The sequence below is a fragment of the Paroedura picta genome, chromosome 3, assembly GCF_049243985.1.
Source record: "Paroedura picta isolate Pp20150507F chromosome 3, Ppicta_v3.0, whole genome shotgun sequence".
Taxonomy (NCBI): Eukaryota; Metazoa; Chordata; class Lepidosauria; order Squamata; family Gekkonidae; genus Paroedura; species Paroedura picta.
In genome coordinates, this window is record NC_135371.1 from 176474295 (window position 1) to 176491691 (window position 17397).

The 17397-nt window shown below is 50.8% G+C and overlaps 1 protein-coding gene across 1 annotated transcript; it reads left to right on the forward strand.

Annotated features, from left to right (window-relative positions):
• The first annotated feature begins 4818 nt into the window (after positions 1-4818).
• On the forward strand, positions 4819-17262 carry CALR (calreticulin). Its single transcript, XM_077329908.1, has 9 exons — positions 4819-5016; positions 7826-7927; positions 8715-8918; positions 9939-10033; positions 10476-10685; positions 10884-10997; positions 13902-14045; positions 15602-15694; positions 16150-17262. Exons 1-9 carry the CDS (start codon positions 4929-4931, stop codon positions 16348-16350), a joined length of 1251 nt encoding a protein of 416 aa, XP_077186023.1. The 5' UTR covers positions 4819-4928; the 3' UTR covers positions 16351-17262.
• The last annotated feature ends 135 nt before the right edge of the window (positions 17263-17397 follow it).

The window sequence follows — 17397 nt, forward strand, 5'->3', positions numbered from 1 at the left end:
TATCCCAGAAAGACGAAAACACTGCAGGAGCTCTAAGAAGCCTATTTGGATGAACAGAGAACTTCAAGAGGAACTAAAAAAGAAAAGGGAAATGTTCAGGAAATGGAGGGAAGGACAGAGCTCTAAAGAAGAGTACCTACAGGTTACTAGGCACTGTAGATCAATCATCAGAAAGGCCAAAGCTGAGATTGAACCAAGATTGGCCAGAGAAGCCCACTGTAACAAGAAAAGATTTTTCAGTTATGTGAGGAGCAAACGTAAAGTAAAGGAGGCAATAGGCCCACTGTTGGGTGCGGATGGACAAACTCTAACGGAGGATGCAGAGAAAGCAGAAAGGCTCAGCGCCTATTTTACATCTGTTTTTTCCCACAGGTCAAAGGGTTTAGGCACATCTAGAGATGGCAGTAGCCAAGAGATAGTGTCTGGGTGGCAGGTTGACATGGACAGAGAGGTGGTCGAGAGGCATTTAGCTGCACTGGATGAGTTCAAATCCCCTGGGCCGGATGAAATGGACCCAAGCGTGCTCAAAGAATTTTCCGGAGAATTTGAGCAACCCTTGTCCATCATCTTTGGGACCTCTTTAAGGACTGGAGATGTCCCGAAGGACTGGAAGAGAGGAAACGTTATTCCAATCTTCAAAAAAGGGAGGAAGGATGACCCGGGAAACTACAGACCAGTGAGTCTGACCTCTGTTGTGGGGAAGATAATGGAGCAGATATTAAAGGGAGCGATCTGCAAACATCTGGAGGACAATTTGGTCAGCATGAATTTGTCTCCAACAGGTCCTGCCAGACCAACCTGGTTTCCCTTTTTTGACCAAGTAACAGGTTTGCTGGATCGGGGAAATTCGGTTGATGTTGTTTACTTGGATTTTAGTAAAACTTTTGATAAGGTTCCCCATGATGTTCTGATGGATAAATTGAAGGACTGCAATCTGGATTTTCAGATAGGTAGATAGGGAATTGGTTAGAGAACCGCACTCAAAGAGTTGTTGTCAGTGGTGTTTCATCAGACTGGAGAGAGGCGAGTAGCGGGGTACCTCAGGGCTCGGTGCTCGGTCCGGTACTTTTTAACATATTTATTAATGATCTAGATGAGGGGGTGGAGGGACTACTCATCAAGTTTGCAGATGACACCAGATTGGGAGGACTGGCAAATACTCCGGAAGATAGAGACAGAGTTCAACGAGATCTGAACACAATGGAAAAATGGGCAAATGAGAACAAGATGCAATTTAATAAAGATAAGTGTAAAGTTCTGCATCTGGGTCAGAAAAATGAAAAGCATGCCTACTGGATAGGGGATACGCTTCTAGGTAGCACTGTGTGTGAACGAGACCTTGGGGTACTTGTGGATTGTAAGCTAAACATGAGCAGGCAGTGTGATGCAGCGGTAAAAAAGGCGAATGCCATTTTGGGCTGTATTAACAGGGGCATCACATCAAAAGCACAAGATGTCATAGTCCCATTGTATACGGCACTGGTCAGACCACACCTGGAGTACTGTGTGCAGTTCTGGAGGCCTCACTTCAAGAAGGACGCAGATAAAATTGAAACGGTACAGAGGAGAGCGATGAGGATAGATCTGGGGCCAAGGGACCAAGCCCTATGAAGATAGGTTGAGGGACTTGGGAATGTTCAGCCTGGAGAAAAGGAGGTTGAGAGGGGACATGATAGCCCTCTTTAAGTATTTGAAAGGTTGTCACTTGGAGGAGGGCAGGATGCTGTTTCTGTTGGCTGCAGAGGAGAGGACACGCAGTAATGGGTTTAAACTTCAAGTACAACGATATAGGCTAGATATCAGGGAAAAAATTTTCATAGTCAGAGTAGTTGAGCAGTGGAATAGGCTGCCAAAGGAGGTGGTGAGCTCCCCCTCACTGGCAGTCTTCAAGCAAAGGTTGGATATACACTTTTCTTGGATGCTTTAGGATGCTCTGGGCTGATCCTGCGTTGAGCAGGGGGTTGGACTAGATGGCCTCTATGGCCCCTTCCAACTCTATGATTCTAGCCAGAATAGAACTTCCTCCCCCTCGCAGCACTGAGGGATCAAGTGTTTTTAAAGAGTGAAATCCTGTGATGGAGATCTGACTTTGAATCCTGTCAAGGCAGCAGACCAGGAAGCGCCCCTTCCTGCCACAGGCTGAGATGCAGCTCAACATTGCCTCTGCTAGAGATTTGGGGGTGATCTGGGATGCCTCCCTTTCTACGGAGGCCCGGGTTGTAGGGGTAGCACGCATGACATTCTTCCATCTGCACCAGGCAAAGCTGCTAGCGTCCTATCTGTCCTCAGACTGCTTGGCCAGAGTCATCCAGAGTCATCACTTCCAGATTAGATTTCTGTAACTTGCCCTTGTCCTTGACCCAGAAATTGCAACTGGTGCAAAATGCGGCTGCTAGGGTCCTCGAAGGCAGAGGTAGTCAACCTGTAGTCCTCCAGATGTTCGTGGACTACAATTCCCATGAGCCCCTGCTGGTGTTTGGAATTGTAGTCCATGAACATCTGGAGGACCGCAGGTTGACTACCCCTGCTCACAGGAACGTCTTGGAGGGCCCACATCAAGTCTGTGCTGAGGCAGCTGCGTTGGTTGCCGGTTGCGGCCCAGATCAAGTTCAAGGTTCTGGTGTTAACCTTTCAGGCCATCTGTGGTTTGGGTCCCACGTACCTGTGGGACCGCCTAGCTCCTTATGCTCCCTGCAGGGCTTTATGCTCAACGGGTATGAATCTGTTAGAGGTCGCCAGCCGGAGTGGGGTTTACCTGGCCTTAACCAGGGCCAGGACCCTGGTGGAACGAGCTCCTGGGAGAACTGCGAGGCCAGTCAAAACTTTCTCAGTTCTACAGGGTCTGCAAAATGGAGCTCTTCCACTAGGGCAAGGGAGAGCCGCCCCTCATTGATTTATGAGATCTTGGCTCCCCTGAGACTTTTGTATCAGAAGATCTGTGAGAGGGGGGGTGGGGAGGGTGTTGTCATGGGGGGGTTGTAATTGGGGTTTTTACTGTTTATGACTGGGGTCTTAATGATTGTTTTATGGGGAATTTATTGTTGTAAGATTTTCCTTTGTGAACCACCACGAGCTATATCGGAGTGGCAGTATAGAAGTTGAAATATAAATTAATGAATGAATAAATAGGTTTTATTTGTATTTTACCTGGATTTTTGTTTATTGTATTTTGTATTTTATTGATGTATACTGCCCTGAGACCATTGGAGGGGCAGGTAAGAAATATCTAAACAAACAAACAAACTCAAATATTAGATGTTAAACATTAACCTTACATATTATGGAGGGTGTCCTTTTTTTGGAGCGGATGTAATTCCTTGATGTTACAATGGATTCCCAGGGGTGGGGGGAGGCCAGCCAGTCGATGGTGTATATGTTATACTCCTGGCCTCAACTGTAGGCCTGGCAGAATCGCTCTTTCTTCCAGGCTCAGGTCCGGCCGAGCCCTGATCTCCATTGGCAGAGCATTCCACCAGATCGGGGCCGGTCTTTCTGCGTTGGGCCAGGCATCCTGAGCAGACCATAAGGCTCTTTGAGAGCGTGTCGCAATGTTTTTGCATGTTTCATTTTGAATTTTTAAAAAACCTTTTGTGGCACAACGGGGAAGAAATGCAGGGCGATTAGTGCCTTCACGGTCTTTTGATGCAGCTACAGTTAAATTAGCCCAAAATCTTAGAACTGGGTCTAAATAAACGCTACTGTGCAGTGTTCATCTAAGTGTGCCCTCTTTATGGCTGCTGTCTGTTTGGCAGGGCAATGTTTTGGCACTTGCTTACGTTTTTTTTTCTTTTTGGGGGGGGGGGGAATGTCTGAGTCATTCCCGGTGAACAGACAGGCTGATCTGCTCCTATCTGATTGTCACATGTGAGCAGGTTTGACTGTTCCACGCATGATGGGAAATGCAGGGCCCCATTAGTTGTCGCCCTGTGATTGGATCTGCTTCCCCTGGAGCTTCCTCCTGTGGCAGGCTCCCTCCCCCTTGAGGGCTCATCTGTGTGGGGTATTGTCAGTCATGCGGAAGAACCCGTTCCTGCCCGTGCTGCTCCACTCGCCCCCCTCCTTGCCTTGCAAAGGGTCCTAGCTGGAGTGCAAAGGGGTCTTGCTGCTGGGATTAGGAGGGCCCTGGCAGGGGATGGGGGGCGGGGGTTGCTACACAGCTGGTCAAGGGACCTGCTGCATTCAGTAGAAGGCCCCTCCTGAACAGGAGCGGGATAGTTCAGCAGTGGAATAGGCTGCCTAAGGAGGTGGTGAGCTCCCCCTCACTGGCAGTCTTCAAGCAAAGGTTGGATACACACTTTTCTTGGATGCTTTAGGATGCTTTGGGCTGATCCTGCGTTGAGCAGGGGGTTGGACTAGATGGCCTCTATGGACCCTTCCAACTCTAGGATTCTATGACCACCCAGGGAGAAATGCAAGCGAGACCCCAGAGGCGGCCTAGGCTCCCTAACCCTTTTGCATTCAGCCTGACTTCAGCCTGGGCTCTGGAGCCCCTGCAAAGAGACTGAAGAATCGCGCAGGCGCCGTCGCGGCTGCCGCGGCCTGGCCCTTTAAAGCCCGCTGGAGTCACGTGTGCCGGGCGAAGCGGGGTGCTGACGCAGCCGCGGAAGGGAGGGGGCGGCTCCCCCGAACGCGTGGTCGTGCCCGATTGGGCGGTCCCGGCAGCCAATGGGCAGCGGCCATCTGGGACGCCGACGTTCGGGGGCGTCGCCTCGCGCGCCGGGCCGCGTCCGGGCCAATGGCAGCGCCCGTGCGAACCGCGGCGGCCAATGAGCGGGCGGCGGGGAAGGCGCTCCGCGGGGCCCGCTATAAAAGGGCGGCGGACCCGCCTGCTGGGCTGCAGTCGCTCGGGCGCCGCGCAGGGTGCGAGGAGGCCGCTGGTGCTGCTGCTTCTTCCGCCGTCGCCGCTTCTTCCGCCCCCGGAGGACAGAATGAGCCCCGTCCTGGCCCTGTGCTGCCTGCTGGGCCTGGCCGCCGCCGGCCCCGCCGCGCTCTTCAGGGAGGACTTCGCCGACGGCGGTGAGGGCCGGGCCTGGGGGGCCTTTGGGGAGGGGGTGTGCCCTGGGGGGGGCGGGGGTCTGCGCTTCTGCCCCCTCCGCGCTGCCCCACCCCACCCCGCCCTTGCTATTGGGCTGGGCTCCTTTGCAGCGCCGCTGCCGGCCCGTGCAGGCAATGGTGGGCTGGGCTGGCTCGAGGGTCTGGGCTGGGCCCCCTTTGGGGAGAGGCTGGCTCAGGGGGAGGGGCCCCCGACTCAGCCCTCGCCTACAAGGCCAGGCAAGTCGATGGCACAGATCCCCTTTGAGCAGCTGCCCGCCCGTGCAGGCAATACCTGTCTTGAGGGGCTTTAGGGCTTCCTGTAGAGTAGAGGCTGTGGCTCAGGGGTAGAGACCTTGCTGGGCACGCAGGAGGTGCCAGGTTCAGCCCTCACCTCAATGGCAAGCTGGAGTTACATAAGATCCCCTTTGACCAGCTGCCCGCCTGTGCAGACAATACTGAGCTTGATGGAATTTAAGGCTTCCTGCAGGTTGGAGAGGCCGTAGCTCATTGGCAGGAGCTCTGTTTTGGGGACCCAGCTTCAGTGCCTGGTCTCTCCAGTCAGAGAGCTCAGGAAGGGATTGGAGAGCGGCTGTGGGTCAGACTAGTCAGCCTGACCTTGATGGAGCCAGAGGTCTGTGTTGGTGTGGGGTCTCTTCCCTGGATTCCTTGCAGTGGGGCTGGTTGAAGGAGGGAGGGAGGATGCTTGAGGCCTGGCTGATGCTGGCGTCTGACCCAGCCCAGAGGCCTTGGGTGGTCTGCTGTTCAGCTGGGGTGGGAGAGGATCCCTGCTGGGCTGTGAGCCTAAGAATCACGGAGTTCCTGCAGGAGAGATGCGGGGGATTCTGCTGTGTCAGAATGCAGGGAAGGAGTGTGCCCTAGAGACGACGGGCAGGGTCAACTTGTCAAGGGTCTCTGTGGTTCACGTTTTGCACTTGAGTTTGGTGTGGCTTTTCATAGCCTCCTTCCACTATAATGCCTTTCAGAACACCAATGGGGTTGTGTGTGTGCCAGGAGGTAGCTCTTGTGTTTGGTCTAGACCACAAATGCAACAGGGAGCCGATAATTAAGCTGTAATTGTCCAGGGCCCTGGAGACCCAGCGTGTGGCCTAAATGGGTCCCTCTGGGATGTCTGCATAACACACACAACGCCCATTGCTGTGGAATGCAGGGTGGCTGGCGCAGGCGGGAGCGTGGCCTGGCCTGCCTCCCTGGTGAAGCGCAGCCTGACTGCTCAAAGTGCTGCACATCTTGAGGCTGATGAGTGCTTGTTGAAGGTTGTGTGTCCACAGCTAGAAGGAGGGAGTTGGGAGCCGATGCAGCATTAATGAGCTGGGTGGGGCAGCCGTATGCATCTGAGCGCTCTGGGTAGCGTGGGGGTGGAGTCCGGGTATTGCCCGTTAGGCTTTTGGTTTGGATTGGAAATTCTGGTCTGGGAGCTTGTGGCGGCTTCACCAGGGTTTGACTGTGGTGAGACCAGCAGCTCTTTCACCTGGCAGGTTTTTTGCTGCTGCCTGGTCGGCTACAGATGTGTGAGTAGCTCTGCAGCGGCGGTGCTGTTCCTTGCGGAGGAACTGTGCCTTTAAGCTGAGGGGGTATCGGCCACTTGGTCTAGTGCTGCTCATCTGTGATGGGGGGGGACGTGCTTCTGAGGGGGAGCAGGGGGGACTGTGTTCAGGGCAAATCCCTTGCACGGGTGGAGATGGCTTCATCAGGGCCCAGCCAAGAGGGCTGCATTTGCAGCTGGATGGCCCAGGCTGCCCCAATGGTCAGATCTTGGGCACTAAGCAGGGTCAGTCCTGGTAAGCCCTTGGTTGGGGGTCCAGGGTTGTTCCATGGAGGCAGGCAATGGCAAAGCCCTCTCTGCTCCTCTCTTGCCTTGACCATCCTCCACCGTTGCCATACGTTGGTTCTATTTCTGCTGCCAACACTCACAACCAACGCAGCCTTCTTTGGGTCAAGGTTGCTGAGAACCGGTGTGCCCCTGCTGTTTCCATTGGGCTTGTCGCCGCCACCAGGTTTACTCCACTCCACCTGCACAGCAGTCCTGTGAGGCGGGCTTCCAGGAAGTGGTGATAAGGCAAGATCCCCCAAAGTAGTGTGATTAAGCAACACGTGTGATGCCATACTTAAAAACAGGAGCTGGAGGGCTTGGCCCCTTTTATGTTTTGGAGTCTGTCAATAACACACCTTTGAAATGCTGAGGGGGGGGCTTTTAATTTCTCCACTTGAATCTTCAGTTGCAAATTGCCAGGGTTCTTTTCAATGAAGAGTCTTCTGCCCATCAGGTGTGGGCCAGCTTGAGCTGTCTTCTGAGTTATATTGGGGACCTCTCTGGAGGGTAGGTTGAGGCAGTGTCTTTTGTCTTGGCACTTCTGTTGAGTTTGGTGGCTGGACGGGGGGTTGCATTTCTTGCCTCCCTGCTCTTGGTGCAGCTCCACGGATTGCCACAACTGCTCCTCTGGATGGTGGGCAGTGAAGCGACCCGCAGAATGAGGCGGGGGGGGGGGCTGTGGCACCACCAGTTGAGTGTGGCTCCAACCCTGGGTGTCTCAAGTCAAATTGCAAGCTGACATTAATGAAAATGAATAATTGGAAACATCAGAAAGGAGGTGTCTGCATGGTTTTTGCAAGATGTATTTGGATGGATCAGAGATGGCTGCATCATCTGTTGCCCTCGGGGGGGAACTCTTGCACAGTTACCTCTTACAAAGTAGTGGGCTGGCTAGAGTTAACCCATTAGTGAAGTGTTGTAGCCCCTTGCACTCAAGTGGATCTTCTCCCTAACCCCCAGATGCCTGGACAAGCCGCTGGATCGAGTCAAAGCACAAATCAGACTACGGAAAGTTCAAGCTTTCTGCCGGCAAATTCTACGGGGATGCAGAGAAAGACCAAGGTAAGAAGACTGCGGCATTAGTGCTGTTTGCTGCTCAGATGAATTTTGTGTCAGGTTTGCAGTCAGAGACCAAGAGCCCGTCTGGTGCCGCCCATGGGCTGCCGTGTCCCAGGCCCAGAAGCATCCTTGACCCTGACTGTGGAGGTGGGGTGCAAGAGAATGGGATTTCCCACCAAGAGGACCGGGATACGGAATGAATAGAACAAAGTTTGAATCCAGGGACGTCTTTAAGACAGATAAAGTTTTATTCAAGGTGTGAGCTTTTGTGGGCGTGCTCATGAAAGTTTACATCTTGAATAAACCTTTGTTGGCCTTAAAGGTGCCATCGGAGTTCAGCTTTGTTCTGCTTCTTCAGGCCTACACATCTGCCCGCCTGGAATCTACATAATAAATGGCTTGCATTTTGTTTAGGTCAGTGGGTTTTAGGCTTTCCAGCTGGGTTCTCCCTGATCCCCCTGCCTCCAAATACCTGGTTGATGTAGAGGCCATATACTCCAATCCCTGCTGGTTGGTTGCAGGATCAGCCAAAAGTGTCTCTGGTAGGTTGTCCGTCCAGCCACTGCTTGAAGGAGACCCATGAGGGGCTCGTACGTTTGATTGATGTCTAGGTGCTTAGCGTGGCTTGGGAATGAAAGAAAGTCAGTTTTCACTCCTTCCTCAAAAATATATGGGTCTTATAAAAGCTTCTGGGGGAAAAAGAGAATCTTTTCAGTCCGCTACAGCATCTGAATGCATCCTAGGCTGACGGTGCAGATTTCCTGGACTTGTGTGTGTTTTGCTTCCTTAGGACTTCAGACCAGCCAGGATGCACGTTTTTATGCCCTGTCGGCCAGATTTGAGCCTTTCGGCAATCAGGACAAGACCCTGGTAGTGCAATTCACCGTAAAGCACGAGCAGAACATTGACTGCGGCGGAGGCTACGTGAAGCTGTTCCCGTCCAGCCTGAACCAGGAGGACATGCACGGGGACTCTGAATACAACATCATGTTTGGTGAGTCGTTAGGTGGCAGATGCTGATCCAGAGGACATGCAGCTCTGCCTCGTGCTTAGGGAAGTGATGCCACAGGGCAACTAACTGCGCAGGCAGTAGATTAATGCTGGCTTGGCTTGTGGGGCAACAGAGGAGCCGGAGGCCTGTATGGGGAGGGTTGTGTCCAAATCCTCAGGGGCTGCCTGGAGCAGCGCCTGAGCTCAGTGAATATAATTGCCCGTTTGGAATGGCCAAAGTAGGTTTTCACTGTCCCGAATTACACCACAGGCTTGAGCAAGCTTCTGTGATTACACAATGGGTGGGATGGGCTTTGAAATACATAGGCGAGGTTTGTGGTGTGGCATACGGGAACTTTCCCAGTGGGTGGAGATGGTGGAAGACCACAGACCAGGGATGGCCAAACGGTGGCTCTTCAGGTGTCCATGGTCTGTAGTTCCCATGAGCTCCTGTCAGCTGCTGACGGCTCATGGGAATTATCTGTGGACATCTGGAGATGTCCATTCTGCTTGGCCTCTCCTGCCATAGAAATTGGTGCCAGTGCTCAAGGTCTAATGCAGGGTTCTCCCAAATGGTGCCCCAAGGCACCCACCAGTACCTCTGTGTGCCCGCCACATGTTGATAGAAAGCAAGGGGGGCCTTGGCCGCACGTGGCTTCTGAGTGGCTGCTGGACACTTGATTGGCTGGGCAGACTTTTAGAACACTGCTGCTTTGGCTCTGGTGGCCACGACAGCACTGTGTGGCCAGGCCCGCCTCTTGTGGCAGCCATTTTGAAGCAGCCACCATGCAACTTCAGCTGCCGTGCTCTGAGTCACAAAGTCCCCCCCCCCCCCCTCCCCGGCTCAGAAGGCTGGCCCGGAGCTTTGTGGATTCCCAGCATTGGGGTGGAGACAAGCAGGGTCTCGGTGGCTTGTGACACCCACTTCGCAAGTGGTCTGAGACTTGATAGCAGCTGGAGGTTAGTTCTCGTTAGGGTCTTGATCTAATGCTGTTTTCTGAAACAACTTTTGTGTCCGATGTAGGCCCCGATATCTGTGGCCCTGGCACCAAGAAAGTCCATGTGATCTTCAACTACAAAGGCAAAAACGTTTTGATCAATAAGGACATCCGTTGTAAAGTGAGTGTCTGGGGGGAGGGTGGGAGTCAGAGTACAGCGCCTTTAAGTCCAACAAAGTGTTATTCAAGAGATGAGATGAGATGTTGTGTGCCAGACTCAAGGAAATAAGAACCCTGGAGAGTGATGGCCAGATGTAGTTGCCCGGACGGCAGCATCTTGTTTGAAACGGGGCAGCTGTCTGTGTAGAGTTAGATATATATCTTGAATAAAACCGCCAAGAGCCGGCAGGGTCTGGGAGTGGCGGTCAACAATTCTGAATAAATAGTTCCTGGTCTGAAGGGTGCTACTGGACTCGAACTTCGATCTGCAGTTCCTGACTCACGTGGCCACCCACCGGAGTCTGTCCGAAGGGAAGTCTGCGTTCTTGGTGGGTAGAGACGGTTCTGGGTGGATCGCCGTCTCTCCTCCCTGGACAAGCTAACTCTTGTGCTTTGCCGGGCAGGATGATGAATTCACGCATCTCTACACCCTGATTGTACGGCCAGACAACACATACGAGGTGAAGATTGACAACAGCAAAGTGGAGTCTGGCAACCTGGAGGATGACTGGGATTTCCTGCCCCCCAAGAAAATTAAGGATCCAGAAGCGAAGAAACCAGATGACTGGGATGAAAGGGCAAAGATAGATGATCCGGAAGACACCAAGCCAGAGGTTGGTGGGGGAGGGGGGCAGTTAAGGGGATTTGCGGCCCCTAGTAGGCGTGGGCTTTCAGAGAGCTTGACAGAAGCATCTCTGCCCCAGGAAGTTCATTTTGGGGGGGGCAACGGGGGCCTGGCAATCTCTTGCTGAAGATTGCCATTGTAAACTCCGTCCAAGGAACAACACAGATTTCTTCCTTTTTCTTGACAGGATTGGGATAAACCCGAGCATATTCCTGATCCTGACGCCAAGAAGCCAGAGGACTGGGATGAAGAGATGGACGGGGAGTGGGAGCCGCCAGTAATCCAGAATCCAGAGTACAAGGTAACAGGGGCTCCACTTGCATGGTTGGGCTCGTCAATTAAAGCCCTTTCAGGCCCCCCCCCCCCCCGGTGGCATTCTTAATAGATCCGGAAGACAAAAAAGGAGGCAGTGTTCATCCTCACTTTGTGGCTTGCACACGTGCTCGTCAGAGAGATGAGAAATTTGGGGGCCTCTGGGGCTGTTCCTGAACTGGACTTTCGTGCAAAACTAAAACTTTGGGTCTTTGTAGCTGGGCTAAAATGCAAAGAAGAAACTAGCAAAGTTTTGACCCATCAGGTTAAAATAATTAGATTTCAGGAGAGATCGAGAAGAAACATACCACTTTAAAGAGCAGTTTGACCAAGGGATTGTTTATGGGCTGAAGGATACAAGGAAGGACTCTTACTTTGTCTGTATTTGAACAGGCTAGATAACAAGTGTGGAGCAGAGCTAGGAATAGAACGGAGGATCCACTGACCTTCCTGAGGGGAAAGCAAGCTAGGTTGAGCAGGGGCAAAATAAGTAGAAACATAATAAATATTTGCATTTTAATTTTTTAATTTAGTACATGTGCACATATAAAACTTAAAAACTGCAACGCATATCATACTCTGCTTCACAAATTAAAACATTGTGACGCGTGGATAAACGATCAAATAACCAAATGCGTTTCAGCCCCCCTTGGGGTCTTCTTCGGGCGTCTGGTACACTCATGTGATGGAATGAGGACAATAAGGTGATAAGCAATCTGAAATTGCTGAAATTGTATTTTGAAGAGCATTGTTAGGCAATAAAAATCTTAACTTTTTAAATATATTTCTGTGTATAAATACTTAGGGTGACAATTACTCACCTGATGAATAGGGAGACTCCACACTAACGAGGTATCTAAATATATCGCTTGGAGTCCCCCAATTAAAACATGTATTCTTTGAAATGCTGCCCTGCACAAAAAATAACATATTAAAATTAGTTCATTATCAAAGACCTTTTATATGCATAGACACACTTTGTAGAATCCCTCTCTGTGTGTCAGGATCCGTCCCCTGCTCTCTGCCATGTTTGATTCCATTGAACCTGAGAGACTATCTAACTTAGACACTTTGGCAGGAAGCCTGGGATGGCATCTGAGTGGGTGGGGGGTGACCCCCTCCCCTTGGGAACGGGCCTGGTTTCGGCGGGAGAATTGTATTGATAACTGCTTGCCTCCCCAATATCGAACAGTCTTGACTTCAGATGTTAAAGTGCTCAGATCTACTTCCAATTAAAGCTTTCTTTCTATAGAAGCCTGATTGTGAGTTTTGTCTGCCTTTGACACTGTGTATCTCGTGTATCCTGGTATGTGGTGAAAAGTGACTGGGGAAAAATGTCTAGTCCAAACCTTGGAGTCCGCATTATGACATCATACGAGTGTATCTAAATATTAGACCACTGAAGACCCAAGGGAGGTTGAAACACGTTTGGTCATGTATCCTTGTGTCAAAATGTTTTGGATTTGTGTAGTGGAGTATGATACACTGATTTTTTTTAAGTTACATATGTGCACATGTACTATAATATTTGCATTTTAATCTTTATACTTATTCTGTTGCTGTTCAACCTTTTACATTCCTAAATTGTGCACACAGTTTGGGTGACCTCGCTCCCTCTTTTGTGGCTTCATTGCATTGATTGGGAAAGCAAGGCCACCCCCAAATGTTACCGTGCCCGTTGTTACGCTCAGCCATCTCCAACAGGCTGGTGAGCCCTGGCCCCAAGGATGCACGTCTGGCCTTGCCCAGGGAATGCGCTCCCATTGGCGATCCTGGCCCTGCAAGAGCTGGCCTAGCTTCACACGGCCTGCAAAATGGAGCACATGACCATGTCTTGGGTTGAGGCCGGTGAACTGGTAACATCTACTGGGCCCCCACCAAAATAGCCATAGGAGATCAACTGGGCAGAGTCAAAGTCTGCCAGGATCAGACAACTGTTGAAGCATGGTTTTAAATGCTTTAAATAATGGTTTTGTTAAATTTTAATGAATCTTTATTTTTACTATACCGTACATTTTATTTTATTGTTATTCACCAGCCTGAACCACTTGGTGGGGGGCAGTAGTCAAATTTAATAAATGAGGCTAATCTGCATTGCCAAAATCCACATGTGAGCGGGAGGGACTGCAGTGAGGAGGGAGTGTTGGGCACGTGGGGGTGGAAATGCTGGCTGTAGCCATGCTGATGCTTCAGCCCCTTCATCCTGTTTAGTGTAATGCTTGGAGCACCGATGATACACCCTGTTGGTGTAGCGCTTAATAGTGGTAGCCTCTAATCTGGAGAGCCGGGCTTGATTCCCCCACTCCTCCACATGCAGCCAGATAGGCTAATCACAGTCCTGTTAGAGCTGTTCTTATAGCAGTACCCTCAGAGCTCTCTCAGCCCCACCTCCCTCACAGGGTCTCTGTTATGGGAGAGGAAGGGAAGGGAAGGCAAATGCCAGGTGCTTTGATATCCTTCAGATAATGAAAAGCAACCCTTTTGTTCTCCCACCTCCTGGCAGCCATTTCTGACCCTGGGAGAATTCATTTCCTCGTGTGGCTGGGCCCACCTGGGGTGATCGCTGGGCAGGATGATGGAGCATATTAAGGAGCAGGGAAAAAAGTGAAATTGCTCTTTTGCAGAGACTGTGTGGCGTTAGTTCGACATTACTATTCTCTGTGGTTGGAGTTATGCAGTTGCGCACAACACAATGGGGCTGTGCCTCTATCGGCTTTATTAGGGATTTATTATTGCGGTCCTTCTTATATCAGAACCATGTCCTGTCATCACTCCTTCTTCTGTGTCTCTCGTATTTAAACTTACCGAATGTCTGTCTCTTAGAAGCTTGATGAGCCTTGGGTGCCCGTTGTAGCAGCTTCTGGGCTCCTGACTTAATACGTTTGCTTCCCAGGGAGAGTGGAAACCGCGTCAGATCGACAACCCCAACTACAAAGGGAAATGGATTCATCCGGAGATAGATAATCCCGAGTATACGCCAGATTCCAGTCTGTACAAGTACGATAACTTTGGTGTTATTGGCCTGGATTTGTGGCAGGTGAGCTCTTCCTGTTAGGGTTACCATTCCTGCATTTCAGTGTTTCCTGTGAAATGGGGGCTGTCCAGAAATGCCAATCCTTCAGGCAGGGAACTTTGCTCTTCCGGGAGCTCATTCCGCCAGGCTGGGGCCAGGGCCGAAAAAGCCCCTGGCCCTGGTCGAGGCCAGGCATATGTCCGGGGACCACCAATAAACTCATACCCGCAGAGCGATGGGCCCTGCAGGGGTGGGCATAAGCAGAAAAGCGGTCCCACAGATAAGCAGAACCCAGGCCACGTAAAGCCTGTGTTCTGCTTATTTTAGTAATAGGTTGCTAATAGGGTGTCCCCCCCCCCCCCGTTTTAGTCACCAGATGCTAACACAGAATTTATTTGCTCATTCATACAAACCTGCTTGCGTTGTTTAGCAAAGCATGGTTCAACCCAGGGGCGGCCAGGGGTCATGGGAATTGTAGTCCATGGACATCTGGAGAGCCACAAATTGGCCACCCCTGGCTTAAAGAAAGGCAGCCATTCACTTCTGTACCCCAATGCTGGCAGGGGCTCATGGGTATTGTAGTCCATGGACACCTGGAGAGGCAGTTTGGCCATCCCTGGTCCAGCCACTTTGGAGAGAAGCTGCTGTCTTCCATTTTCTGTCCCTTTGGGGTTTCTGAATCCTTGTGGCCTGCTGTCCGTAATGTCCGTCGCGCTGCCCACAATGTAGCTCCTTTTTCAGTCTGTGGTCTTCTGTGAGTGTCCTGAGTGGAATGCTCTCGAGCGATGTCAGTGGCCCCGTGGTGGAGGCAAGGCATCTCAGTGGTGCTGCTATAGCAGTGAAGTGCTAGATTGGTTCAGCACTATAGCACTATAGCATACAAAATAGTTCCCTCTAGTTGTCCCCAGGAAGAGTTGGTTTTCTGTCCGCATCTGGTTGAACCAGGCTCCAGCTTGGCATTTTAGGAAAGTAATTTAAGTAATGCTTGATTATTGTGGGGTGGCCCTGGAGGGTGGTTGGGAGTTGGGTCTGTCAAGGACACAGTAGTAATCTGGCCTATAGGCATTTATTATACTTATATACCACCCTGGAGAAGAAGAAAAAATCTGAAGGCAGGGGGAATCTATAAATCACTTAGAGACAGAAGCAGCCTCCTCTACTGCTTGCCTCTGATCAGAGGGGCTATTGCATTTTGCAGTTCTCAATGATAAAGGTGGACTCCAGTCCACCATGATAGTGACGTGGAGCCAGGCTTGCTGCTCTTGCAGGCATCAGTAGAGACATCAAAGCGTTGTATCCTTCACTAGCTGCCAGTTTCGCTGGTCAAATTTCAGGGTCCTAGTTTTGGCCTTAAAAACCCTGCACTTTTTGGGGCCAGGTTATCTAGGGCAGTCCCCCACCACAAAATTCATATTACCTTGAGATGTTTGTTTGGCTATGAGTACTTGCTAGGGGATTGTACTTTGATCTGGGAGCTGTCCTTCGGAATTGTCTTCTACAGCCGTCTTAATAAATCCCCTTTTAATTGTATTGCATTGGTTTTGTTAACTTGAGATGTGGTTCTCTACCTGTTGCTTCAGGTTAAATCTGGCACTATCTTTGACAACTTCCTGATCACAGATGATGAGAAATATGCTGAAGAAGTTGGCAAAGAAACCTGGGGGGCTACTAAGGTAAGATAGTTCTGCTTTTGTATCCTTTGTAGTGAGGGGGTCTGTGCTATTTGGGCGTAGCTACGTTTTGATGTTTTCCTGCAGGATTAACAATCGCTTCTGGGCCTTGAGCTTCAGAAGCTATAATAGGCTTTGTGGGGAGGGTGGTGTCAGCAGATCTGTCCAAAATGTCATGCCAGGAATGAAATGGCAGCCTGGCTCTGGGTTTGTTAGCTAAAAACCTGGTTTAGCAACCCTGGCTAGCTAATGCTATCAGTCCATTGAAGACCATTTCTAAAGCCACCGGAGCTGGTGTGTGTTGCTATACTTTGGGTAGGGAATGCTTGAAGTCAAACTCTGTTGTTAATGGTCCTTTCAGTTCTTTGTACTGATTCCGGGAGCCCCGTCAGGTTCTTCTCCCGGTAGTCGTCTCCGCTTCAAGCCATGTGCTGAGGTGTCTGTTTTGTCTTCCTCAGGATGCTGAGAAGAAAATGAAGGAGCAGCAGGATGAGGAGCAGCGGAAGAAGCAGGAAGAGGAAGACAAGAAGAAGAAAGAGGAGGAAGGAGAAGATGAAGCAGAAGGTGAAGAAAATGAGGAGGAAGAAGATGATGACGAGGAAGAGGAAGAGAAGGAGGAAGAGGAGGACACAGAGGGCCCCTTGAAGGACGAGCTGTGAGGAGGGGGCTCAGGTGTGCTTGTCAGCTGCACTTTGCCCTGGGCCTGTGCCACACCGTTCGCTTGGTTGAACCCAACTAAGGAGAGGGATAACAGTAATGTCTCTATGAGACACAAGAACTTTCTTTTTTTATTGGTGTTTGTTTTGTCTTGGCCCCCTTCCCAGATGCCATCAGTTGTTCATTCATGTGTGTAGAGAGGAAATTAGAACCTGCATCCTAAGAAGGTGAATCACAGGGACAGAATCTTTCAAGGGCGCTGTGTTATCAGCGTGGCGTTCCTAACGTGACCGCTCTGTTCATTGAAAGCTGCTGCCTCCAGTGGCCCTCCAGGAAAGCTTCACCACTCTCTGAGCTTGCCTGTGCCCTCCTTTCTGCTCATCCTTCAGGGTGGGGGAGCTCCAAGTGGTGGATTCATCTCTCTGAATTTGGGGGAGGGAGGAGGAGATGGCTGTTTCTGTGCCTCGAAGAAGAACTGAAAGCAAGACAGCCCTGTGGAAAAGGAGGCCAGTAGTGCTGACTTACTGGGAGGAATGAGCAGAAAATAGAAAATGCCCCTTTATCTTTTCCTCATTGCTCTGCCCATCAGACAAATTACTCAGTGCTTTTTTAAAAGCAAAGGTGAAAAAGATCCAATTACCATTTTTGCCCTGTTTTTATGGCCACTCTAGGATATTTCGTATGGTAACTTTCCCTGCCTGGGGAGAGCGGGGGACAGACGGACGGACATTGCATACAGCAAAGGGTGTGGGTATGCTCAGACTGCTGAAAGGATGACAAATGTTCCCTCTCAGTGATCAAATGTTTCTGGGCAAGGAGCTGAAAAGGCTGCTGGAGGGAGTAAGATCACTTGTTCACACTGAATGTATGGAAAAAAAGGATTTCTATTAAATTAAACTTAAATGTCTGGCCCATGTTCTGATCCTGATGTGGTTTATTTGTGGGACTTGGCCGTGTGGGGGTAGCCTGCTTGACCCCAAGCCAGGATCTCTGTTTTCAGGGTAGAGAAGGAACAGCTGGCATAGAGACCATTCCTGCCCCTTGTCTCG

Bases quoted from the DNA above. Each gene is read 5' to 3' on its own strand.
- CALR (XM_077329908.1), top strand. From the start codon at position 4,929: ATGAGCCCCGTCCTGGCCCTGTGCTGCCTGCTGGGCCTGGCCGCCGCC. The intron at 10,686-10,883 runs GTTGGTGGGGGA...TTTTCTTGACAG, and splicing joins CGGAAGACACCAAGCCAGAG to GATTGGGATAAACCCGAGCA. The intron at 10,998-13,901 runs GTAACAGGGGCT...TTTGCTTCCCAG, and splicing joins TCCAGAATCCAGAGTACAAG to GGAGAGTGGAAACCGCGTCA.